At 44.1% G+C, this 16768-nt stretch overlaps 3 protein-coding genes across 9 annotated transcripts; all 3 read left to right on the top strand.

Moving 5' to 3' along the window:
- Positions 1-613: 613 nt before the first annotated feature.
- Positions 614-6791, top strand: LOC120657070 (phosphatidylinositol/phosphatidylcholine transfer protein SFH9-like). Of its 6 annotated transcripts, XR_005668078.1 has the most exons (16): positions 614-984; positions 1413-1520; positions 1624-1939; positions 2025-2124; positions 2282-2548; positions 3303-3380; positions 3460-3561; positions 3642-3691; positions 3768-3867; positions 3986-4078; positions 4171-4290; positions 4469-4631; positions 4764-5128; positions 5249-5607; positions 5765-5839; positions 6091-6791. XR_005668078.1 is itself a non-coding variant. In XM_039935316.1 (15 exons), exons 2-15 carry the CDS (start codon positions 1514-1516, stop codon positions 6109-6111), a joined length of 1857 nt encoding a protein of 618 aa, XP_039791250.1. In that variant the 5' UTR covers positions 619-984; positions 1413-1513; the 3' UTR covers positions 6112-6382. The 6 variants fall into 6 exon arrangements, 4 of the variants coding, with proteins under 4 accessions (XP_039791250.1, XP_039791252.1, XP_039791253.1 ...); XM_039935316.1 differs by lacking the exon at positions 5249-5607 and having other exon boundaries at positions 619-984; positions 6091-6382; XM_039935318.1 differs by lacking the exon at positions 5249-5607 and having other exon boundaries at positions 621-984; positions 4767-5128; positions 6091-6382.
- Positions 6792-7339: 548 nt separating this feature from the next.
- On the top strand, positions 7340-9956 carry LOC120657069 (GPI-anchored protein LLG1-like). 2 transcript variants are annotated; one of them, XM_039935315.1, is made up of 3 exons: positions 7340-7803; positions 7898-7957; positions 9321-9956. In XM_039935315.1, the coding sequence occupies exons 1-3, from the start codon at positions 7716-7718 to the stop codon at positions 9671-9673; spliced, it is 501 nt and encodes a 166-aa protein (XP_039791249.1). In that variant the 5' UTR covers positions 7340-7715; the 3' UTR covers positions 9674-9956. The 2 variants fall into 2 exon arrangements, with proteins under 2 accessions (XP_039791249.1, XP_039791248.1); XM_039935314.1 differs by having other exon boundaries at positions 7351-7803; positions 7895-7957.
- An 811-nt stretch (positions 9957-10767) lies between these two features.
- On the top strand, positions 10768-12997 carry LOC120657068 (GPI-anchored protein LLG1-like). The gene is made up of 3 exons (XM_039935313.1): positions 10768-11120; positions 11217-11276; positions 12359-12997. Exons 1-3 carry the CDS (start codon positions 11030-11032, stop codon positions 12706-12708), a joined length of 501 nt encoding a protein of 166 aa, XP_039791247.1. The 5' UTR covers positions 10768-11029; the 3' UTR covers positions 12709-12997.
- Positions 12998-16768: the final 3771 nt, after the last annotated feature.

Genomic DNA, 16768 nt, shown 5'->3' with positions numbered 1-16768 from the left:
ACTTGACAAATAATGTCTAAGGCCTTGTTTAGATCCCAAAACGTAAAATGCAAAATTTTTGTAAATCGCTTGCATGGTGTACTAAATGTAGTCAAAAAATAAATTGCATTACACAAATGGACTGTAAATCGCGAGGCGAATCTAATAAGCCTAATTATGACGTGATTAGACACTAAATTGATACAGTAATGCTACAGTAAATATAATCTAATGATGGATTAATTAGACTCATTAGATTCGTCTCGTAGTTTACAGACGAGATCTGTAATTAGTCTACATTTAATACTTCAAATATTGAAAATTCCCTTCTAAAAACGCAAAAACGCAAAATGAAAAGTGATCTAAATACACTCTAATTATGGACTAATTAGGCTTAAAAAATTCAGATCGTGCTAATTAGTTAGACTGTGTAATTAATTATTTTTTAACTGTATTTAATACTTTATGTATGTGTTATACTACAAATCTTAGCATTTCTCACATCGTCTTCTCAAAACCGACACGTGGGTCCCACGCTCAGTGCCCGCGGTGACCCTGCACGTGAGCGTCGGCGCACGCTGGCTGCGAAAGCAGTCACGCAACGCGGGCGCGGCGAGCGGAGCGAGCGAGTCAATCGGCCCCCTCCCGGCGTAGGAGTACACGGCAGCGCCGCTGACGCCGGGCCCTGGAGCAACAAGAACCGGGAAAAAGAACGCCGCCGCCCAGTACCCGAGCACTAGCGGCAAGGCAGCCCGTACTCCTAGGGAGGGAGGAGTAGGCGGAAACGAAGCAACGGAAGCGTAAGCGTTAGGAGACGGGCGCCGAGGGAAGGGAGGCAAGCGGAGGCCCCGCTCCGATCACACCAAACGCTTCGTTCGTGCTGCTGTCCCCGCCTCCTCTCGTCGTGATCCCGGGCGGCGGGTCGGTCTCGCCGCGGCCGCGGAGGCTACCTTTTTTTTTTTTTTTGGCGCGCCACCGCCATCCGACGCCGCGATCCAGATCCAGGTACCCCCTCCGTGGACTGCCCCTGCGCCTCACTTCATCCCTCCCCTCGGCGTCCGCGTCGTCCCTGCCCCCCTGAGACGCCACCGGCGTGGAGTGGAGATCCGATCCATGTGAACCTGAGTAATCCTAGGCATCCCGATCGCTCGTTTTCTCCGCAGAATCTCTCCCCTTTTGTTCGTTGTGAGCTCTGAAAGGCGAATATTCGTCGTTCTCCCCAATCCATCCAGTTGGCTCGGCTGCTTGTTTGCAGCGTAGTGGAGTTCGTACTGATGTATAGGTGGTTTGGTTTATGTTTTCTAATTTTATTTGCGTGTTCAACTGAATCCGCACAGCCCTCGTTTAGTCCGCCGCTGGCTTTGTACCAGAGAAACGCACTGCGAAGACACCTCTGTGAATTCTAACCTGTATATTTGTACTGTTTATGGCAGTGTGGCGGTTCGTTCCACTGTATCTGTATACACGGAATCAGTGATCGGGCAGAGTAATACGAGGAGGGAGGGCCTGACCATTTGAGCTGCTTTTGTAGAGAATGTCAGGTATGGGGGTATGGCCAGGTGCTCATTGCTATATGCATGTAGTTTTAATGAATCCATCATGGAATGCAGCTAATGTTCTGGGGTTTTCCATGCTCTGTTGTAGAGGGGAATGCGGATGGCATCGAGATATTAATCTGTAATGATGAGAGGAGGGACAGAGCAGATGCCGAGATATCAGAGGACGAGCCGAGGCACACGAAAATGAGGGCGCTGAGGAAAAAAGCGCTGCATGCATCAACAAGGCTGACACACTCGCTGAAGAAGAGGGGGAAGAGGAAAGTGGACTGCAGAGTACCAAGGATAGCGATAGAGGATGTCAGGGATGCTGAGGAAGAGCAGGCGGTGAGCTCGTTTCGGGAAATTTTATTTGCTAGGAGCTTGTTGCCAGTCAAGCATGACGATTACCATATGATGCTCAGGTTGATATCTGTGGAAATATGCTCATAATGTTGGTTTCAGTTGTGACATACCAGTTAGTGATCGTGTGACCAATCTGTGGTGCAGATTTTTAAAAGCGAGGAAGTTTGACTTTGAGAAGGCAGCACAGATGTGGGCAGACATGCTGCAGTGGAGAAAGGAGTTTGGGACAGACGCAATTTTTGAAGTAGGATGCTGTTCATTGTAAAAATTTTGAATTCGGAATTATATGAAACTTTATAGATATTTTTATGCATAGCCATATGTTTTCTAAGATTGTCCAGCATATGATTCTGCAATACTATGTGATGCATACTAATGTCAGCAAACTCAACTCCTTGAAGGATTTTGAATTTCACGAGCTAGAGGAGGTCCTGCAATACTATCCCCATGGTTATCATGGGGTTGACAAGGAAGGAAGGCCTGTATATATTGAGTTGCTTGGGAAAGTAGAACCCAACAAGCTTGTACAAATTACATCAGTGGAGCGATACATTAAATACCATGTGCAAGAGTTTGAGAGAGCTTTCCGCGAGAAATTTCCTGCATGCTTAATTGCTGCCAAAAGGCACATAGACACCACAACTACAATATTGGATGTCCATGGCGTGGTATGTTCATTGCCTAAACTGTTTTGTTAACTTCATTAATTGTCATGATTCTTGAATGAGACACATGCAATAAAATTGAAAAAGAACAGCATTCCCTGCTTTCCTTTACAATACCATTCTAGTAGATTCACTTTCTTAATCTTATTTTTAGACTTATTTGTTATTCTTGCATGATATATCTCTAGTTCAGATATCAGGGGATTCAGAATAGTTCTTTTTTCCCCCTTGAGTTACAGTTCTGAGTTCTGACAAGATAGTTGCTCTGGCAAACATGCAATCCTTGGTCATGTTGTTTTACAGATACAGCAATTGTGATAAACCTCCCTGTAATTTGATGTGACTTTTGAGCAAATTGACCCTGGATTGAAAAATGACCAACTTTTGTAGGTTATCAATCTCCATAGCATATATGTCTATAGTATCAAACCTACTCCTTTTTGAGGAAAACAAATGCTGCAGTAGCTTTGCTTCTAATATTTGGTTGACATTTTCAAATGCCTGGGGTATAAATCCACCTATCAAAAAAAGAACCATCAGTAGAGCTGCAGGTTAAGTTCCTTTGTACTACTGATGCTGACAGAACTGCATTAATTCATTAGCTCTGCTACTTCATTCCTTTTTCGTTTGGCATATCTGAATCTATTATATTTCTGGTAAATTATCTTTTCTTGTTTAGCATCTTTGTGCTGTATGCACAATTGTTTAAAACTCATCTTTAAGATTACATTCTTTTTTTATGCTCTCTGTGATATAGGGCTGGAAGAATTTTAGCAAGATTGCGAGGGATCTGGTGCGTTGCATGCAAAAAATAGATGGTGACTATTATCCTGAGGTTGGACTCAATAATGAGATGATTAAATATATCATGTTTGAAACCATTCTGATTACAAGCATCTCACAAAATGATGCAGACACTGCATCAAATGTTTATCGTAAATGCTGGACCTGGTTTCAAGCTGATATGGAGCACTGTGAAGGGGCTTCTTGACCCCAAGACATCATCTAAAATACATGTACTGATTTTGCAACCATTTGTAGTTCACTATCAATGTTTTCATCTTTGTGTGGCTTGATACCAAGACTTTGATTTCAGGTTCTAGGAACAAAATATCAAAGCAGACTTCTTGAAGCTATTGATGCGAGGTTGGTCATTGCTTCTTTAAAGATTTGTTTTATTGGTGAAGCTCTATGCAAAAGCTTAAACAAAATTTATCTTCAGCCAATTGCCGGAATACTTTGGTGGATCGTGTGCATGTCCTAACCACGGAGGGTGCCTGAGGTCCAACAAAGGCCCCTGGAGCGATCCTTCAATCATGAAGGTAAATTCATGAATCATCTGATGCCCTCTTACTGTATTGTAGTCTGCTAGTTCTTACGGTACAGCAATAGTTTTAACTTATCTATCACTGCTCTTGATGACCTTATTTTCTATCGTAGCTTGTACATGGCATGGAGTCATTGAGGGAAATTGGGCAAGTATCTGATATAGAAGAAACAATTACAGGGTCTGTAAGATTGCGTGCTCTCAAGGCAAGTTTACCGATCTTGAAGTCTCATATTGCTCAATAAGCCATTCTGTTCTCCAATTTTGACATTGAATGTGGTTCTCCTGCTTCTTTCAGTTACCAGAACGAATTAGTGACACATCAAATGCTGAATCAGGTTCAGATGTCGACGATATTGGATCCCCTGTGGCTCCTGAAGATGTTGAATATCCTAGTTTGGCGCCAGTTCATGAAGAAGTAAAGTCTTGCTCAGTTCTGCCACATTTTATTTTAACATTGGACTGTTTTCCTGAACTATGTAGCTTTTAGCTTGCACATTGAGACTGGCAAAAGAAATTCCTTTGGACACATGCCTGCGTATTAGCATGCTTCACAACTTTGTTGTTAAGTTCATCTCTGGATATTTACCTTGTAGGCGAGGGAATCAGGATCTACGACTTACAGTGGTTCTGATGGCACATCTCATATGGCGGATAAAGTAGTAAGATCCAAGCAAAGATACAATGCTGCTGGAAATGAAGCTAGACAGTTTGATACAGAACAAAATTCCTTAGTAAATGGGGCTTTGCCTGTGCCAGGTATCCATTCAAAATCTACATGATTGGGTTAAGCTATATAAAAACTTTATTATACACTATGGTTTCTTCATATCAGTTCTATCACATTGATAGCCAGTCTATCTGATGCCTAAAGTTATGCGTTCAAACCAGCAGGTTGGCATGCCCTGAACGATGGTGTTGGCAATGCTGATGATGGGGTCTTGAAACATTTATCAAGAACAGTCATTGCTGTATTTGTTAAAGTACTCTCTATTTTGCGTTTTTTCATTCCTCGGCGACAACACTTGGAAAATGTCCGTCCACATACTGCAACTGTGCCCAGTAATCAGGCAGATCTTCAGATGATTAGGGAAGATCGTGTGAACCCTTGTCTGGAGCGTCTTGAGCGACTTGAGTCAGTGTTTAATCAGCTCAGCAGAAAGCCTCCAGAGCTTCCACAGGATAAGGATCGGGCCATACAAGATTCTTTTGACAGGATAAAGTCCATTGAGTTTGATCTGGAGAAGACAAAGAAGGTAAACCTATGTTTTATGGTCCTTATGATGCTTTGAATTTCTTTGAGCTTTAGCTTTGATGGCTATTGCTCCATCACACCTATATAGCACAATTTTTCTCACAAACGAAATCTTGCTCAGTCTCAGGCATAACTTTGGACATTGCGAATTGAACTTGTATAGGACAGTTGCTTCTACAAATTTACTCAAAATCTGCCAGTTTGGATGCTAAACTTTGACATGAAAGGCTGAAACATTGCTGCTCATAGTACAAAGAGAACTACAGGGACTATGTTGTTGTAACTTGTAAGCTTTAGTCCTTGATGGGCCATGTTTCATCTGGTCCTACTGGATATATCTTTAGGACAACATTGTCAGAACCCAGAGGTCTATATTTGATTAACACCTATTGGAAACACATGTTCTGATGATCTCGAGTTTTCCTTTGTGTATGTATCTTATATCATGCTATTGTTCCAGACTACCAGTGTGTATTGAGGGTAGGTTTTTGCTATTATTCATAAGATACCTGTTTATTCTTTGCTCTTGACTTAACTGATAACATTTCCTTTTTTGAGAAACAACATATGTTCCTTTGTTCTCATATTTCAAATGACCATGTACTTAGGTGGTCCTTTTTTTGGTCTGTGCCTCCAGGTATTGCATGCAACGGTTATCAAACAAATGCAGATGGCTGAGACTTTGGAAGCTGTGAAGGAGTCTGATCTTAGGGTAAGTATAGCATAACGTGCATTCATTCTCCTGTCCGCATTGAGTGTTTTTCTTCAAACTCCGTATGATGCTGTTTAATTAGACTTTGATAGAGCTCTGCCTCTAATGTCTGAGAGTGACACAACCACATCATGTGTACTCATGCATGGTTCACATTTTTTTCTGCCTGAATTATAGCATATAAAATAGATGGTTCTGAAACCATCCTGCAGATTATAATAATTTTATTTGTCTACCTTTTTTTGGTGCAGAGGAGGAAATTTTGTACATAGTACACCTAATTGTAATGTACAGAAACAAGAAAACAAGTTGGCGACTTACTAATGTCTGATACCCGACAGAATCAAACAACATTGCTTTGTACATGGCTGCCCTGGTCTACAGAGATGAGCAGATAGCGATGGCATCTTAGCCTCAATAACAAAAGATAGTTGTCGACCTGTACACTGAGGAAATAGTCAAAAACAGCATCCTGGAAAGTGCCCAGGCACCGTCCAGTTTCACTCATAATTCAATCCATTTTTTGGTTGATTACTCCATACATCTATCACACTTTCATACATCTGGGTCAGGTCTTTGCAAGTTTGCATTTATACACCGTCAGATCTCGAGGAATGATGTTCGTCCGGATCATGAGCTGTCTGGCAGTCAAAGATGCATCGGACTGAGCTGTCAAGTAGACAACAGCCCGACAGCCGGATTCCAGAAGGGAGACGCCGGATTCTGGCAGAAGTGGAGACCTGGGCAGCGAGGACGAGGATGGGGTGAGCCGTGAGCGCGCGAGAGCGCACATGTCCGTGAGGAAATGGTCGCGGGAAGGGGTCCAACCACGAAGCATCCGAATCTGTAAATGATGTGAGAATTTGTGTAATTTTGTCTTGCCCTCTGACCCAGGGTGTTAACCATTGATTGGCACGCTGACGTAAGTTTAATGCTTCTCAATTGCAAATTATCCTGCCTCGCCTTGCTCAGTTTTTACTGAGGAAAAGAGCTTTTACTATATTATATGCTCCCTGGCTGACCGGTTACTGCATCAATCTAGAGTAATCTGCTCGACTCGATGTGAGGTTTACAGTTTACACCTTCACCACTTCCGCTGACTTCTTCAGCTATCTGTCCCATCAGGAACCTGCCGTATACGAAATACAGTACTCCATCCGTTTCAAATTATAAGTCATTCTAAGAATCTTGAAGGGTTAAACCATATCAAAGTTTGACTAAAATTATATGAAAATATAACTAACAAAGAATCTAGTGATACTTAATTGATATCGTAAATATTATTATTTTATTCTATAAATTTGACCAAACTTAAAAAATGTTGATTCTTCAAAATTTTTGGGATGATTTATAATTTGGAATGGAGGAAGTAGCAGGTAGGTCTGCAAAACGAAATACAGTAGCAGGTAACACAAGACAAGCGAGAGGGCTTCGACCCTCGCCGTGGCTTGGACATCCCTCTCCGTCCCAGCTACAGATCTAGACCCAACTCCTCCCAGCGCCACCGACTCGCCGTCAGACAGACAGAGCGAAACAGAGGGAAAACCCACCGAACAAACCGCGTCGAGTCTTCCTAATCCCGCCCGTCTCTGCGCTGTCTCTGGGCGGTCTCCAAGCTCCGCCGCCCCGCGGCGCGACACTAATTTAGTTGGAGCAGTAACACCTGGGCTTGAGCTTGCAAGCACCACCAGCGCGGACGTCGTGGCGCGCATGTGGGCGGCCTGTACATCCCGCGTCCCGTCTCCACCGCCTTCGTCGCCGTCGCCGTCGGCCTAGATCCAGCACGCCCCCGAGCTTCCATTGCCATAGAGGCCGCCACCTTTCCCGCGGACAAAGCGTCGGCTGCCGCGAGTTCCTGCTTGCGGTGGGGACCGCGATGGCTGCGGACCGCGGGCTCCTGCTGCTGCTCCTCTCGGCCGCCGCCCTTGCCGCGGTGGCCTCCGCCGCTGGCCCTTTCTTGTCCGGTGAGCGCGAGCGTGTTCTTGCTCACCCTCTCGCTTTTCCGTTCCGTAGCTGCATCTCCTGATGGGTTGGTTCTGTGCAAATGCTGGCTAGCAGATGGCGTGTTCCAGGCTAGCGCCGGATCTACGGGCAGGAGCTTGCTGCAGGCCAAGAAGAGTACGTTCCCATGCGTTTCTTGCTCATTTTCCATCCCTCAACGCGTGATTGATTCGAGTCAAGGTGCCTGGGGGTAAGGTAGGAGGGGTTCGATCTGAAATTGGGAGCGGCGCCGTTACATGCTAGTTCGGGAAATCCTAGTCACAAGTAACTGGCCAGGCCAGCAAGGAGCGTCTAGGTACCTCTTGCTACTTTTGCATATCCCAATCTTATGGGCAATGGTGTTATCCGGTTAACCTTTGGTGGGGGGGGGGGGGGGGATCCTTGCTATGAAGCATTTGAATGGAAACAAGCAAAAAAAAACGAGCAACAATCTTTGGTACACGACACTGGGAAGAATGGCCATTTGACAACTGAGTATTGATGGCACGTATGAGTGGGAAAAAATGGGAGTAAATTGATCAACTCTGGAAAGCTGCATAATTTAATTAATTTAAGAGGATGCCATACGGCATTAGCAAATGCGGAGTGATGGTGATGGTCTGAAGGGGCAGGGGGAGCATTGACTTGGTCTAGAATGTGGCGGTATGCATGCTTCTCATTGCTGTATGCCTTCAGTGAGAGCAACATGCAGGCCTGTCAACTTGGTCGCCAGAGGCGTCTCAATGTTTCATTGGCAGTCTCACCTTGACATGAACAGGAGATACACCACATTTAGACACTGGAGATCGATCTCTCTGTGGTACAGAAGGTGCATATATGGTTATATTGTTCAGGCTTCTTGGCTTGGGGAACAAAAGGAAAGCTGGCCATTGAATTTATGATCCCGTTACTCGGGAGTATTGCCAGGAATTATCTCTTTTTGTGAAAAAAATCCCAAACACTAGGATTTAGGAGCAGTCAAAATGTTATTTCCTGAACTTGATACTATGATACTTGCATTAGACAATTTAAATTCATATCCATGAATATTCATCCCCAGTCCTTACCATAACACCAATAGAGGTCCTGATGAATGAAGCATATCACCAAGCTTGTGCCCTTTGATGGTGAAGCAGGAACACTTTTCTTGTACAACTGAACTGTTTAGATTTTTTTTTTTTTGGGGTGGGGGGGATATGTTACCATGACTAAATGACATAGTAAACTTATGGCCCCAGCCCCCAGATGGCTATGTTGGTCCTAGCAATAATCTGCAAAAAGGACCAAGTTCTTCAAGGCAGGTCCTGATTGCATATTTTTATGACCTCAATTCAATTAGCAATACATATGTATTGCTGTCATTGAGTGCTGAGTAAGATGAGCCCATCTCATCATCTAATGTATTCTGCCCCTGACACACCGCTAGTCATGTTCCATACTTTTAGTACTCGGTTTTAATTTTATTTATTTATTTTATTTGTACCTATACTGTACATGTCAGATTGCGCCATGAACTTTGAGTTTCAAAACTACACAATCATCACAAGCAAGTGCAAAGGGCCAAAATTTCCTGCTGACCAATGCTGTGGGGCCTTCAAGGAATTCGCATGCCCGTTCCGTGATTACATCAACGACGACAGTAGCGACTGTTCATCAGCAATGTTCAGCTACATCAACCTCTACGGCAAGTACCCCCCAGGACTGTTTGCCAACATGTGCCGTGAGGGCAAGGAGGGGCTTGCCTGCACAGATGCCCAGAGCGCCGTCGCTGCCAATGGTAGCCAACGAGCCCAAAGCCGCTCGCTTGTTTTGGTTACCCTCGCGTGTGGATTGGTAGCATTGTTGTTCCACTGAATGATGATGCCTTCAATTTCGCCAAAGATGGTGTTTTTGTAACTGATGAGGCTCAAGTTCATTCTCTGCGCCTTATGGTGCTAAAATAGTAAAATTGTGGGTGGGTCTCAGAGTTTCTTCCTTTTGTGTAAAGTCTTTCTTCATGTAATTTATGACAGATTGCATATTCTATGGGCTTCCACCTGTCGATGCCGAATTACAACATTGAGACTCAATCACTGTACCATTGTATTGTGACCGTTGCATTAAATTAAATTGAATTCATACCATTCATTCATGCAAACACCTGTGGTCCTTTTTTTTCGCTTAGAGGAAGAAATTGATCACTCACCAGCTTATGTATCTGCAAAATGCTGTGCTTGTATCTTACAGACCGTTGTAATCTCAAGCTCCCCGCCACATGATACTAGTGTAACACACTCCATGTTCGTCACTCGATGGTAGTCCAATGACCGCCTGGCTTCGGACACCATTACTGCCGGCTCAAAAAGGAAGGTAAACAGTGGGGTCCTTCCATGACGCGAGCCAACTTGCTTGCGCATGCGATAAATAGATTCGTCGGGTGCTGGAGCTTGGGAGCGAGGCAAGGATGGCACCATCGCACCACAATTTAGCACGGTGGTGGTCGGAAACGGAAGCGAGCGAGCGGGTTACCAGGGAGCGCGGCATATACTCCCTTCGTCCCAACAGAAATGCAGCTCTTGATTCCCGAGAAGTTAAACAATTTTAATTGACCAAATTTATACAAAATAGTATTAATATTTATATTATAAAATAAATATCATTAGTTTAATTGTAATATATTTTTATTCTAAATATATTTAAAAGAAATAAATATAGTAAATATTTGTATAAATTTGGTTAAATTTGAAATTGTTTGATTTTTGGAAAATGAGAGTTCATTTTTTTCTGGTACGGAGGGAGGGAGTATTTAAATAAATTGTCGGATGTTAGAAAGTTTTGGCGAATTTGATTAGTATAATCCGTTGCAGGTACAACGGGCAAGTGGCAACCAGCTAGCACGAGAAGAAAGCGACCCCATGGTCAAGATACGGCCGAGACGCCTCTCATTTCAGGCGCACGCGTCTGAGCAACAGCACCTCCCCTAATTTGTTTGATTCGAGCTGTAACACACGAGGGTTAGAGCTAAGCTTGCCAAACGGCACAAAGCGAAGGCGTCGTGCGGCCTCGACATCCCGCGCTGCGTTCCCCCTCCATCGACGGCGGCCTAGTTCCGACAAGCTCCCGAGCTCCACATCCTCAAGACCACTACCCTCGAGCAGTCCCGGGTCTCAGGGTCGCCGCCGGCGGTAGCGAGTTCTTGCTTGCTTCCGGTGGTGGGAGAACGCGTGGGCGATGGCGGTGGACCGCGGGCTCCTGCTCCTCTTCCTCCTCTCGGCCGCCGCCCTGGCCGGGGTCGCCTCTGCCGCCGGTCCTTTCTTGTCCGGTGAGTGCGTGCTGGTGCTTCTTGCTGCCAATTTTGCCATTTTATTTGCGCTTGTAAAACTGCTTTTCTAACTTTTGCTCGTGCTTGGGTGTGCAGACGGCGTGTTCCAGGTGACCGCCGGATCCACGGGGAGGAGCTTGTTGCAGGCCAAAAAGGGTATGTTTCCTTCTCTTTCTTGCTCAATTCTTCCACCCTTTAATCCGCGGTTGATTCGAGATGGGGTTTGGTCGGAATTCGGAAATTGAGGTAGGATTACCTGAACTGTCAGGCGCTAACCCTCCTCCGATCCCCGTTTACTGCACAAGGTAACGTGGGTAGGAGAAACTAGCTCAGGAAATCTTAGGCGTAAGTGATTGGCAGTAAGTCGTCATCCTGGTCACAAAATGTGACACTCGGTTGCAAAATGCAAACCCAAGGTCTGTTTTAAGCTGAAAAGGAAAACCCGTCCTTTCGGTGAAGCATTTGAAGGAAGCAAACAGAAAAGTGAATACACCGAGTTTTCAGCCTTGCAACTTCATTTGATAGATGCATAGATGAAAAGGGGAAACAGATTCTTGAATCTTGACAGTTCAAGGTTCACTGGTGCTGCGCTGTTTAAAATGAAAAGGATGGCAGAAAATCATACATACAACAACTCTGGACAACAAACTCCAAATTAATTAAATTAAGGGACACCACCCTGCATTTGCATCTCAAGGAGGTGAGCTGGTGAGGTAGTTTAGTGTCATGGTAAGGGGTCTGAAAGCAAGGAGTAGTTGATCTTGGCATGGAAAGTCACAGCTTGCAGCCGACCGGTGCCATTCGCCACTTGTTTTGGGGTTGGTATGGCTACATGCACATGCTTGCTGACTTGGTAACAGGGAGGAACCTCATATTCTCATTGACAGAATCACCTCAAAAGGAATAGGGCATGCACCGTATTGAGAAATAAGGGATAACTAATTAGCTAGTGTGAAATAGCAATTTCTGCAAGGAACTGAAAGTCAGTTAAGGTTGTTGATCCTAGCAATAATCTGCAGATGGATCAAATGGATCAGATTCTACGGGGCCATCCCTAATTGCATACTTTTGTAACATTAATGCAATGAGCAATACATATGCATTGTTGATAATTTAATACCTAGTAACATCAAGTCATGTTCCATGTTTCCGTTTTCAGAAGAATATCGTGTTCTGTACTTTTGGTACCTACATGTGGCATAAATATTTTTTGATTTATTACTACCTATGCTTATCAGATTGCCCTGTGAGCTTTGAGTTCCAAAACTACACAATCATCACAAGCAAGTGCAAAGGGCCAACATTTCCTGCCAGCCAATGCTGCGCCGCTCTCAAGGAATTCGCCTGCCCATTCTATATGTACCTCAATGATGACAGCAACAGCTGCGCATCGACCATGTTCACCTACATCAACCTCTATGGCAAGTACCCACCAGGCCTGTTCTCCAGCGAGTGCAAGGAAGGCAAGTTGGGGCTTTCTTGCGCAGATGTCCCCCAAAGAGATATTTCCGCTGCAAACGGTGGGGAACGCGCTCAATTGCTTGCGTGGATTGTCTTGAGTGTGGTAGTAGCGTCATTGTTCCACTGAATGATAACTCCATTCATTTGCCCGAAAGATAGGGTGTTTCAACTGATGAGGCTTTGAGTTTGATCATTGCACCTTATGGTGCTCCTTGTGGGTTAGCTGCCAGATTCTTCCTTTTGTCTGTAAAATCTCTTCTAATATAATTTATGATGTAGTGTGTATTTTCTGGAATTCAGCTTGTTGATGCCGATGTTTAGTTCATACTCAGCTCAACTCAGCAGTATCATTGTATTGTCACTGTTACATTACATTATGATGCATATGTATCAATTATCATTCATATTGGTTGACTGGTTGTGGCCTATTTTTGTTGGGTCGGAGGAGCGGAATCAATGGTTCACCAGCTTATGTTCCCATGCAAAATGTTGTGCATGTAACTTGGAATATTGTTGCCATCTTATACCATCAGAAAGTGACTCTACAAGTAGTATGAACTATTCTGTTTGACAAGAAAATGCTGCAGAGAAATGCGGTTGTTTTCCAGGACAGTCACAACAGCGTAATCTTTCTGGGTGTTCTTGTATCAACAAATCAAAGGATAAAAAATCATATATTTTTCGCTTTCAGTTCAGCAATGCTTGGGCCCGAAATGTCCTGGAAGCCTTTATCCTTGACTGATTCGTTATGTGCCATATGGACAATCCTGAGAAAATTCTGATGCTTGTCAATTACTTACATCTCCATCTAGGCATGTTATCACAAAGTTTCAGGAAACATTCACAATCAAAGAATTTTACAGAAAGCTGCTTCCATTCTTACAGTTTTTCAGGGCTCTCGGCTCTGTGTTATGAAAATAGCCTGTTTTATGTCTGTACCTTTCTTTCTGCAGGTGCTAGACTATTTTATGGTCATGAACACACTTTTTACTCTGCTTCTCTCGGATTAGCATAACTATACATACCAATTACCAACATGTTGGAATTGATCTCCACCAGTTGGCCCAACGGACAACTGGTCCCTTGACCTCGCGCCCTGATCGGGGGCTCAGCCCAAGACGAGGCTGGTGGGTCCCCGTCGTGCAGCCTATAAAGAGGAGGTGGGGACTGACGGCTCAGGATATGAGGTTCGTCGCCGCCACTGTTTCCCCACCTTCAAACCCTAGCCGATCTACGGGAGAGGCTGCCAGCGGCGGGATGCGCCACCAGCAAGCCATCACCACCCCTTTGACCACGTGCAGTGATGGCGAATTCATTCTACACCGACCGTCGCTGCCATATGCTAAACGCCACCTCGTCACCGGCCATGGTGCCGGCTACAGTTTCACCGACAAGTGCACAAGGTACGCCGTCCACAGACAGTTCTATACCCACTCGATCTACTCCTAGAATTGATAGAATTTAACACAACAATGCTGCAAGCACATGCTCCGTCTGGACTCCAACGTCTAAACCCTGCGCGCCAGCAGGCCAACAACAACAACGAAACTAGATCAGTAACGAGATAAGTCTCGGTAAAATAATTGCCGTCAACGAGACAAAACTATGCGATAATTCATTGAAGCAGGTTTGAGCGAGAACCCAGAGCCAGAAGGAAGGAAAGGAGAAACAGAAGGCAAGGAGGGAGGAGGAAGAGCACGTGAATCCCTGTGCAGGGCTCCGGCTCCAACGTATTTCAGAAAAAAAGGATTCCAGAGTTGCCATTCTCTGGGAGGAAACTATGTTTGATTTGACAAGGAAATGGCGACGAGAAATGCAGAGGTTCTCTACCACCACCGACGGGCACCACAGCGTAATCTTTACGTGTTTTCCTTGTGACCGCTCCAGTGATAAAAAGGCACATGTTACGTGCTAACAGAATCTTAGATTTATAGGCATATTGATTGTTGTGATTGGAAAGTAGTCAAAGCAGTGGCGGACCTAGACTATAAAAATTAGGTGTACATGACCTCTAAATTTTTTTTATACTTCATCGTCTTCTAAATAAAAGTCCTTATAACACGTTTGAAGCATAAATTATTTTACAAACTAAATAATTATTTTCCTTATAACTTTCGTACATAATTACATCGATATTATAAATTATTTATAACTATATATGATCGTTTAAGTTTAGAAATTGAGAATCTTAGATATAAAATGTACAAGTTAATATATATGTTGTATATCACGTATACTATTTTTTCGATCTTATACTTCTACGGAGCTTTCTATATTGTTTTCATTCTTTATGAAAAGTTAGGTATGATTTGCTGGATTCCATCCTCTTGCAATAACTTCTTAAGACCAAACAATAAAATTTTCACATGTCTTGTATATATTCGTCTTATACTTTATTTATAGCTTATATTAGTCGTTACATATCTAGCGCCTAAAATATCTATCATTGTAATTTTTTGCTCAACTATCCATGGCCATTGGTGACCTTTGCTAGATGGCGGGTTAATCTGGCCAATCATATTCATGGCCCAACCCCTGAACGGTCATGGCTTAATGATAGGATTCATTACTGATGCCGGCACCATCTGAATCTTGCCGAATCTCTGACATGTCTGACATCCTTTGTAATATTTAAAGCAATCCGCAAGCATGGTAGGACAGTAATATCCCGATCGTCTAATCAGTCATTTCATCTTATGAGTCGATTGATGAGTACTGCAGGCTCCTTCATGAACATCATGCAAGAGCCGATTCAACTCCGAAGGCTCCAAACATTTAAGCAGCAGTCCTTCCAAAGTCCTGTAGAACATGTCGTCCCCTATCAGAACATACTTCATAGCTTTGAGTCTTATCCTTCTGGGTGCCCCCCGAGCCGAATCCTTCAAATAATTGAAGATATCGGCTCTCCAGTCTCCAGGTTCTAGAAACTGGACCTCTACATCGACCCCATCGGCTATTTCCTTGTATCCGGAAGCCATCTGTGCCAAGTCATTGGCTTCGCTGTTCAAAGTCCTTCGTATCCAGTGGAAATTAATGTACCTGAATTGTGTCATCAACTCACGGCACTGCATCCATATCGGAAAAAGAAGCTCGCTCTCACATTTATATTCTTTCGTGAGCTGAGAAATCACCAGTTTCGAATCCCCAAATATTTCCACTGCTTTTGCACCAGCTTCCAGGAGTAATTCCATCCCTTTGCGAACGGCCTCATACTCTACTAAATTATTGGTGCATGGAGTAGCCATCCTGATGGAAAAAGAATAAGTCGCCCCACGAGGCGATACCAAAAGAATTCCTACGCCGCACCATCATCACAAGCCGATCCGTCGAAAAACATGGCCCAGGCACGTACAAAAAGTGCAGACACGTCAGTGTTGACCCTGTCTGCAATGAGATCCGCCAGTGCCTGTCCCTTTACTGCCTTTGCAGGTTGATATCGGATATCGAATTCTGACAACGGAAACATCCATTTTCCTAGTCGGCCTTTTAGAATAGGAGCCGACAGCATATGCTTGATGACATCCGATTTACATATGATGATCGTTTCCACCGAGAGCAAAATATGTCGAAGCTTTGTACATGTAAAGAATAAACAAAGGCAAAGTTTTTCAATCTCAGGATACCTGGTCTCGGCGTCCAACATGCGTCTGTTGAGGTAGAAGACAACCCTCTCCTGATCGTCATGTTTTTGAATCAGAACCGAGGCGATGGAAGTGTCACCCACGGACAGTTACACGTAGAAAGGCCTGTCCTGTTGAGGCGGAACCAATACTGGAGGCTTTGACAGATATTCCTTGATTTCATCAAGAGCCTGCTGTTGTTCTGCCCCCCAGTGAAACTCATCCTCGGACTTGATCTTCACCAGACCCATGAACGGCTCGATACGCCCAGACAGATTGGAGATAAATCGTCTGACAAAGTTGATTTTGCCTATGAGCTTCTGTAACTCCTTCGTAGTAGGCGGCTGTCAAAGAACAGTCCAAATAATACCAATCAAGTGCAATAATTGACACTTAACCTCAAACCAGAATTACTGCACTCAACCAGTACACTCAGACCGCCTGCTGTAACCAGGATCGATTACACAGGAACTCTCGCCAAAAGACGAGCACAGATGATTACCGGCAATAAAAGCGTTCAAAACCATTTACAAACCGAGTTTATAACAGAAGCACCAACTTAAACTA

This window comes from Panicum virgatum, chromosome 1N, assembly GCF_016808335.1.
Source record: "Panicum virgatum strain AP13 chromosome 1N, P.virgatum_v5, whole genome shotgun sequence".
NCBI lineage: Eukaryota > Viridiplantae > Streptophyta > Magnoliopsida > Poales > Poaceae > Panicum > Panicum virgatum.
The sequence above is the reverse complement of the archived record's forward strand: the minus strand, read 5'-3'. Positions and strand labels throughout refer to the sequence as shown.